Source organism: Herpailurus yagouaroundi, unplaced genomic scaffold (genome assembly GCF_014898765.1).
Source record: "Herpailurus yagouaroundi ecotype Mexico unplaced genomic scaffold, PumYag 190, whole genome shotgun sequence".
In the NCBI taxonomy this organism is placed as follows: domain Eukaryota; kingdom Metazoa; phylum Chordata; class Mammalia; order Carnivora; family Felidae; genus Herpailurus; species Herpailurus yagouaroundi.
In genome coordinates this window covers 21137300-21146794 of record NW_024412421.1, presented here as the reverse complement: position 1 = coordinate 21146794, position 9495 = coordinate 21137300, and the positions used below count along the sequence as shown (strand labels likewise).

General features: G+C 37.2%; 1 protein-coding gene across 11 annotated transcripts in view; it reads right to left on the bottom strand.

The window, feature by feature from the left end:
- The window catches only part of NFAT5 (nuclear factor of activated T cells 5), a 119926-nt gene that overhangs the window by 19663 nt on the left and 90768 nt on the right, over nucleotides 1–9495 (bottom strand). For 8 of the 11 annotated variants that reach the window (XM_040442951.1, XM_040442947.1, XM_040442949.1 and 5 more), the window contains 2 exons: nucleotides 8039–8171; nucleotides 2042–2125 (listed from right to left, as the gene is read on the bottom strand). In XM_040442951.1, coding sequence (XP_040298885.1) covers nucleotides 2042–2125; nucleotides 8039–8171 — 217 coding nt within the window. The remainder of the gene's footprint in view (nucleotides 1–2041; nucleotides 2126–8038; nucleotides 8172–9495) is intronic. The other 3 variants (XM_040442948.1, XM_040442950.1, XM_040442957.1) reach the window with 1 other exon arrangement.

Sequence of the window (9495 nt, the reverse complement as noted above, 5' to 3'; positions counted from 1 at the left end):
TGACCTGGCTGAAGTCGGACGCTTAACCGACTGCGCCACCCAGGCGCCCCTCTAATCCTTTTAAAAAAAATGTTTATTTATTTTTGAGAGAGAGAGAGTGAGAGGGGGAGGTGCAGAGAAATAGAGGGATAGAGGATCAGAAGCCAGCTCTGTGTTGACAGCAGGCAGCCCGATGTAAGGCTCGTACTCACAAATCGTGAGGTCATGACCTGAGCTGAAGCCGGATGCTCAACCGACTGAGCCACTCAGGTGCTCCTGTGGTCTGTTTTTTGCCAACTTTGCCATCCATGCAGGGCTTGATCCCACGAACTGTGAGATCATGACCTGAGCCGAGGTCAAGAGTTGGTTGCTTAACGGACTGAGCTACCCAGGCACCCCTCCTTTGTTAATACTAGCTAAGTGACCTTGGGCAAATTATTTAATTTCTCTGGAACCTTGGTTTACTCCTCTGTGAAATGAGAATAATAAATTACCTACCTCAGAGAGTTTGGAAATAGTGTCAATAAAGAGCATGGCATTTTGCTGAGTACTTAATATACGTTCAATAAATGTTAGCTATTGTTAGCCATTATACAGTTTTGTAAATCTTGTAGTTGAATCAGATAACCTTGGCAGATTACTTACTGCTGCATTATTCCTCACTAACCTACTCTGAAAGTGTTCATGGTCAGAAATTAAAATGACAGGCATACTGAACATGCTATATGTATATGAATGCTGAATTTTACTGACAATATAAAAAAAAACCCACTGTATTTGATTAAGTATTTTTAATTTTAAAATTTTATTTGATTTAACTCACATGAATTCCAAGGCAGAAAAGTGCAAATAAAGGCTAGAATTAGAAGAATAAATCAATGGCCATTATATAATTGACCTCTTCATATATAATGGCAAAAAAGCATCATCACTGAGTATCTACTTGTGTTAGAAGTCTATTAAGAAAAATACCTACTCGATTCTGGCTCCACCACCATGTGTCAGCCACCTGAGGTATTAAAGGTTGGGTGTAGAATAAAGCATGCAAGATGGGGGAATAAAAACTAGACAGACAGAAAGAAAAAAAATCTACTCTACCACATTATAACATCTTGAAGATATCTTCATTGTCTCTTGGGATTGGCAAAGAGTGAATAAAGATGTCAGAAGAAAGAGTAACTAAAAAAACTTAAAAAAAATTTAATGTTTATTCATTTTTGAGAGACAGAGACAGAGCACGAGTGGGGAAGGAGCAGAGAGAGAGGGAGACACAGAATCTGAAGTAGGCTCCAGGCTCTGAGCTGTCAGCACAGAGCCTGATGCGGGACTCGAACTCACTGACTGTGAGATTGTGACCTGAGCTGAAGTCAGATGCCCAACCGACTGAGCCACCCAGGTGCTCCAAGAAACTTTTAAAGATGTTAAAATTTTTCAAATTAGGGGCGCATGGGTGGCTCAGTTGGTTAAGCGTCGGACTTCAGCTCGGGTCACGATCTCGCGGTCCGCAAGTTGGAGCCCCACGTCGGGCTCTGGGCTGATGGCTCAGAGCCTGGAGCATGCTTCTGATTCTGTGTTTCCCTCTCTCTCTGCCCCTCCCCCGTTCATGCTGTGTCTCTCTCTGTCTCAAAAATAAATAAACACGTTAAAAAAAATTAAAAAAAAATTAAAAAAAATTATTTTCAAAATAGTTCAAATTTTGGTGTCTTCAGTTTCAAAATTTCAATGTCAAGTACTAATCTTGGTAGCAAGAAGCTTTATAAACTCTATTTTACATACATTACTGTATTTTATACTTTTAATATTTTTAACACTGAGGAATGAAAAACAAAACAAAAGTCTCCTCTACTCCAACATGTTTAAAAAATGTTCATATGGTAACTTAAGGGAAATATCAAGTTGGGAAACAAGCATTCAGTGAAGTTAAACAAATATTTATTTTGGGATATGGAAGATACCCTGCTAAGTGTCCGAAGTATGTGAGAGAAAACCGAATAGTCAGATTTGCTAGAGAAAACATATAGGATAACCTATTTATAATTTTTGAAAAGAATCAACTTGGTACCTTTCATGGCCTCTTCAAAAGAGCAAGGTCTTGAAGGACTAGATATTTCTTTCTTCACATTTACATTCAAAGCACCAGCTGCTGCTATTAAAGCAAAACAAAACAAAAAGATTGATGTATTTATTTGAATTTGTACATAAAAAGATGTGTATCTTAAAATTCTTTCATCAGAGTATTTCCCACAAGACATTATTAAATCATTTGTTTAGCAGAAAATCCAGGCAGAGAGGAGTTTTTAGAACCATCAATCTATGCTCTAAAATTCACCAACCGAGTGGGCAGCAGCACATGCTCACTTATCAAAACAAAAGCAACGGTAACTTTAAAAAATCCTTCTTGTAACAGTATTCATATTAAGGATAACTGATGAGAAGACTGATATGAAACTTTTTAAGCTGATCAAATATACTGTAACACTAGCATAAAAAAAATTCACCATTCATCCACCTAAATGATTTGTTAAAAAAAATATATCGATTGAGAAACATTAGTCAATTAATTGAACTAAATTTTTAAAAACCTGTAATGAGCATAAAGAATCTAGAGGGGCACCTGGGTGGTTCAGTCGGTTAAGCATCCGACTTCAGCTCAGGTCACGATCTCACAGTCCGTGAGTTCGAGCCCCGCGTCGGGCTCTGGGCTGATGGCTCAGAGCCTGGAGCCTGTTTCCGATTCTGTGTCTCCCTCTCTCTCTGCCCCTCCCCCGTTCATGCTCTGTCTCTCTCTGTCTCAAAAATAAATAAACGTTAAAACAAAAATTAAAAAAAAAAAAAGAATCTAGAGCATTATGATTATTCCTTTTGTAAAGCCTTGGAAAAATCCCTTGTGCACTGTTAATGGTGAATTGCTCAACTATTATTACATCAAGTCATATCAACTATATCTACTATGGCAACCTAAAAATTTTTTTTTACGTTTATTTATTTTTGAGAGAGAGAGAGAGAGAGTGCAAGCAGGGGCAGGGCACAGAGACACAGGGAGACACAGAATCTGAAGCAGGCTCCAGGCTCCGAGCTGTCAGCACAGAACCCGATGTGGGGCTCAAACTCACAACTGTGAGATCATGACCTGAACCGAAGTCAGACAGACACTCAATCAATTGAGCCACCCAGATGCCCTGGCAACTTTAAATTTAATGGGCCTAAGAACAGAGTTCAGTTCTGAAATGATAAAGTTGAATAAATTCCGGGATCTCACTTAAAATGATTATACAATAATTTTATTAAAATTTTCAATTTCTATATTTCTATGTATTTATTTTATATCCCCTAATTCATTTAGAATGGGAATTGAGTCACCTTATTTACAATTTATGTTTTTAAAGTTTATTTGCCTATTTTGAGAGAGAAAGAGAAAGTGCAAAAACATGCAGGAGGGGCAGAGAGAGAATCCAAAGGAGGATGCACTGACAGTGCAAAGCCCAACATGGGGCTCGAACTCACAAACCATGAGAGCATGACCATGAGAGCATGACCTGAGCAGAAACCAAGAGTCAGTTGCTTAACTGACTGAGCCACCCAGGCACCCCACAATTTATTTTTGACATGACAATGTGAAATGATATTTATAAAGATACTATAAAGAGCTAGTCAATTGTGGATAAAGAGACAAAATGTACACATCTAAGAATGAACTTAAATAATTTATTGTGCTACACAGAAGGTCCAACAAATGATATACAGGGAGTTGAATGGAAAAGGAATCCATAGACAGTTTTAATTATTTATTTTTAAAGATTTTGTTTTAATTTTTTAGTTTTTTAGATTTCATATTTTTAAGTAATCTCTACACCCAACATGGGGCTTGAACTCACAACCCTGAGATCAAGAGTTGCATGCTCTTCCAACAGTCAGCCAGATGTCCCTCTAGACATTAAAAAAATTTTTTTTAATGTTTATCTATTTTTGAGAGAGAGAGAGAGAGAGAGAGAGAGAGAGAGCAAGTGGTGGAGGGGGTAGAGAGAGAGAGGGAGACACAGAATCTGAAGTGGGCTCCAGGCTCTGAGCTGTCAGCACAGAGCCCAACGAGGGGCTTGAACTCACAAACTGCAAGACCATCATCTGAGCTGAAGTCCGATGTTTAACTGACTGAGTCATGCAGATGTCCTGACTTCTAGATAGTTTTAAAGCATAACATTAATTCTAACAATTACAGATTTTAAAATAGAAAATAATCTTTGAAACCACTTTAAATTTCTACTTTTATTTATTTTTATTTTTTATTATTTAAATTTTAAGTAGGCTCCACACACAAGGTGGGGCTCAAACTCATAACCCCTGAGATCAAGAGTTGCATGCTCTACCGACTGAGCTGGCCAGGTACCCCTTAAATTTCTATTTTTATTTTTTTTAATTTTTATTTAATTTTGTTTTGAGAGAGAGAGAGACAGAACATGATCAGGGGAGGGGCAGAGAATCCCAAGCGGGCTCTGCACGGTCAGTGTGTAGCCTGATGTGGGGCTTGACCTCACGAACTATGAGATCATGACCTGAGCCAAAATCAAGAGTTAGATGCTTAACCGACTGGGCCACCCAGGTGCCTCTTAAATGTCTTCTTTTGAAATTAAGTTTTAGTCATTTGTTGTTAGAGTAACAAAACGATGAACAAATGTTATGTCCTTCATTTCGTACAGAAATCACCACTGCTGAGTCACTACAAAATTAACCTAATGTGATTTATGTGTCATAATAGACTGAAGTAAAAGCTTTGGTGACTAACTGGCAATAAAACAAAGGTTTTATGACCCTGCAAAGTATCTAAATGTTTGAGAACATGCACATGCAATGCCCCTTTTTAGCAGTAATAGATTCAGAGGGCTTTAGAAGGGCTTGTGTCTGAAAGAGTGTGCAAAGCCAGTTTATGTTCACTTGAGCCCTTGTCCAATCCTACTTTTAGACCTTGTACCAAGTACCCATGATATCCACTTTTTCTGCAAAACTATTCTAGACTATGTGTGGAGTCTTAGACCTACGTAATGGACAAAGCTTGGAAGCACTGGTTGGTGCATTAAGGTCCTCTAGGTATAGCATGGAGCTAGGAAAGGGAAAGGCAGTTGACAGGCTGGGTATTCTCTTTCCTCTTGTTGCCACATCCAGCTTGGAACTCCCAAGGCATTATGATAATCCTAAATCTGGCCTTCCAGGTTGATAAGAAAGTATCTTGGTCAAATCAGGAGAATAGGATATATTTAATTAGCCAGTTTATTTATAACTTTTAAATATTTAGACAAATAGTATAATAGTCGCCATTTCTACTCTGACTTGTGAATATTAGGGTAGGCCTAGTTTTTCCTCTTATAATTATACACCACTGAATATTCAAATATTTAACCACAGTCCTCAGATGAATCACAACAGCAACTGGATGATCACAATGAGGTAGTGCAAATTTTCTATAACCAAGCTTTCCTGAAATCATATTCTCTCTCACATAAACCTGAAAAGATTATCACATTTTATAAAATACAAAAAAGTGAAATTATGGGAAGATTCTTTGATTAGCTATATCATAAAGGCAGAAACTGAAGCATTACATCTTATTACAAAGTTTGCATACTACTTATTTATTCAATTAAGAGTTTCTGAGAGTGAATGCTATCTACAGAATATAAAATATGAAGAGAAAAACTTAAAAGAATAAACATATGTTAATGATTGCCTAAATGTGGCCAAAGATAGTCAATTAGTATAGGCTATAAAGCAGAGGACTTAAAAGCTGTTTTATCTGGCAATCTATCAAAGGGAAATTTCTTTCTTTTTTTTTTTTTTTTGAAAAATTTTTTTTTCAACATTTATTTATTTTTGGGACAGAGAGAGACAGAGCATGAATGGGGGAGGGGCAGAGAGAGAAGGAGACACAGAATCGGAAACAGGCTCCAGGCTCTGAGCCATCAGCCCAGAGCCTGACGCGGGGCTCGAACTCACGGACCGCGAGATCGTGACCTGGCTGAAGTCGGACGCTTAACCGACTGCGCCACCCAGGCGCCCAATTTCTTTCTTTTTTTTAAGTTTATTTATTTTTGAGAGAGAGAGAGAGAGGATGTCCACAGGGGAGGGGCAGAAAGAGGGAGAGAGCAAGAATCCTAAGCAGCCTCTGTGCTGTCAGCACAGAGCCTGATGCGGGGCTCGAATTCCTGAACCGTGAGATCATGACCTGAGCCAAAATCAAGAGTCGGATGCTTAATCCACTAAGCCACCCAGGTGCCCTGGGAAATTTCTAGCAATCAGCATTTATCACTAAGAAATGAAGATTCTTAGTGCTGACTCTAAGCACTTTAAAGTCCTGATGTTCTTCATCAGTAATCAATAAAAACAAACAAATGACAACAAAACCTCAGGACTGCAAAATCTTTCAGGCTACCCTGACCACATACATACACTTCTTTCTTCCCTTCCCACACAAATGACACACAAGTTCATTAGGAAGAACGTTCTGTACCAATTATGCCAGCTTTTGCTGCATGGGTAAGCTCCTCTTCACATAAAATATTAAATGCCACTATTTAGTAATTAGCATTTAGTAAAATGTGTTAACTACCATTATTTTTAAATAAAACTTTCTTGGATTTTTGAGACCTTCCTAGAAAGAGAACAATTAAATATGTGGTCTGAGTATCTTCTCTTTCCTGTTTTTGTTGAAACCAATATATTATTTCTAAACTTTGCCTTTTTCTGTCTGAAAATTTTACTGCTGATCTTTTATTCTAACACAACTATTAACTTCATTAATATTATATATACTGTGGCATACTTTTGTAGCAGACTGGTGCATAATAAGCAATGCTGTGAAATCTAGACATATTTTTTAAAAGGGAGACACATTAAGTGAGAGAAAGTATTATCAAGACTAGTTACAACTCTGCCCTAGCTACTGTTTCCATTACTTTTTCTTGCCAGGGCTTTCTTTCCCCACCACCTTTATTCACTTTGTACCTCACTGAATCCTGAAGTATTTGGGAATAACATAAACAATAAACTTTTAAATATGGAAGAACTGCTAATTCTGACGTATGCCTGAGACTGGAACGAACTGAAGCAATGGTAAACATGGCAGAAATCAAGCCTAGGTCAACGGAACATGTGAAGAATTTTAATTAGCAAATTAAACTTTCCAAACTGTTCTCCCTACTTTTGCTAGGAAAAGGCTTCTCTTCTTCAGGCAACTAAATCAATGCAGGCAAAAAATTCCTAAGAGGGGCATGTGAGTGGCGCAGTTGGTTAAGAGTCCAACTTTGGCTCAGGTCATGATATCACAGTTCATGAGATCTCACAGTTCACAGTGCACTGGTCTGCTGTCAGTGCAGACCCGCTTCTGATCCTGTGTCCCCCTCTCCTTCTGCCCCTCCCCTGCTCTCTCTCTCAAAACTAAATAACCACTGAAAAAAAATTCTTAAGACACTTCTTACCCAGAGATCTTCTAACCTTTTAGGATTTCAATTGCTTTTATTGCTCTGGTTTCTAAAGCAACTATTTTACCTAAGTTCTTAAAATTATATTTAAAATACTTATTAACCAGCAGTCTTTGATATTTTTGACAACACAAATTAGAAAATGTTACAGGCATATAACTCTATTCGTGATTTTATCATTTATCAATCCAAGCCTATCTCTCACTTCTCCCGAAATGCATCCTATAAGCCAGACTGAGACTAAACTATTAGCAGTTACCCAAAGTTGTCACTTTGACCTTTCTGCACATAAAAGGTCCTTAATGAATGGCACTTATTACTAAGGAGTAATTTGTATGATATAATTTTGAAGAGTAGGACTTGAGAGCATTCCTAGCTTTTCTTTAACCAGGACAGCACAAGGCAAAATGACACCCTAGATGTAAGAGCAAAAGCAGTATTTGGTGGCTATCTTCTTAGGAAATAATGCCCTTAGTATCAACTCATCTTAGCATACAACTTTTTCATTTTGCTTGGCTGGACTTCAATTGCTTCCAAAGAACTAGAAATTAATTATTGGTTTTAGATCAGAATTCTTTATTTTGACATACCTGGGTCTGGAGTGTAAGTGAATGGCTGAACATCATGAGATCTTCCAGCATTGGTCACTACATATATTCCCACGGATACTGGCAAAGTTATATGTTGGTCATGATATGGGGGAACCTTTACAATAAGATGATTCTAAATTTAAAGGAAATAACAAGAGTCAAAAAGAAGCAATATTTAAATTAAAATTTTGAAATAAAAATTATAATTAAGTAGATTTCCTTTTAGCAGCAAAGTGTAAAGAGTCTGACTAGGGAAAAAATGTATTTTAAAGCTCAGATTCACAGGCATCAGGACATTAATCTTAAAATTGCCTTTAATGTTTTACAGTGGCTTACAAGGTGCTTTTCCTGTCAACTGTATCTCTTTTCCATTCTCCCCCAGCTTGTTACACTCTGGCTACACTGACCTTCTTAGTCCATTCTTTTAACATACTAAATTCATTTTTTTACCTGACAGGCTTTACAACTTGCTGGTCTCTCCCACTGGAATATTCTTCCTTCACCTCTTCAAATGTCTAGTTCCTTATCCATTGTCAGGTCTTATTCAAATGTTACCTCCACAGAGAAGTCTTCTGTGACCATCCTATCTAAAGTAGCACCCTTCCCAACCTGGTCACATAATCTTGTTTATTTCTAAAATAGCATTTAGCACCACTTGAAATTACTGTAGTTATTTGCTTGTTTTTTGTCTCTCTCCAATCACAAGAATGTAAGCTCCATAAGAACCTAGGATGTTTTCTTTTTCATTCTATATCCACTATTAAGTATCTTATACAAAATACATGCAAATATATTTGTTGAATAAAAGAATGAATATAATTTTAAGGGAAAAATATGTCCACCAAGCACAATGTTAGTTATCATATGTTTTGGACAACATTAATTGTGAAATGTACTTTACAATGCAATTTACACTACTTCCTAACCATGTTAATTTTCATTTAAAGTCAAATAGAGCAAATCAAAGTTATTTTTTGTCAGAATAGTGGCAGAAGCATCCTTATAAGAAAAAAGTTCATAAATGCTTCACCAGCACTCATTCAAGGGGACTGCATCTTCTTGGAAGATAACCATGAACCATATCTGACTTATGCCCTTCTTCCCCAGTACATTACAGAACTGGGAAGGAATATTAAGGGGTAATGATTATGTTTTTCTACTAGGATGTGATATGTAGGAGGCCAATACTGACAACTGAAGGTGATGTGAGTTTGATGACATATGTTATTTAGCTAGACTATAGTTGGTTGATTCAGATGAATAGATCAAATGACAAGTGGGATCAAGGTCAAGGTTTCAATTTCTGAGCACTTACTTTGTTTCTAAGCTATCTTAAGACACTATGAAATAGTCAAAACAGCTTCTGATTTATGGCAGTTAGGCTTCTTAAGCCCAGTTAGCCATCTCAAAAACAAAACAAAACAAAACAAAACAAAACAAAACAAAACAAAACAAAA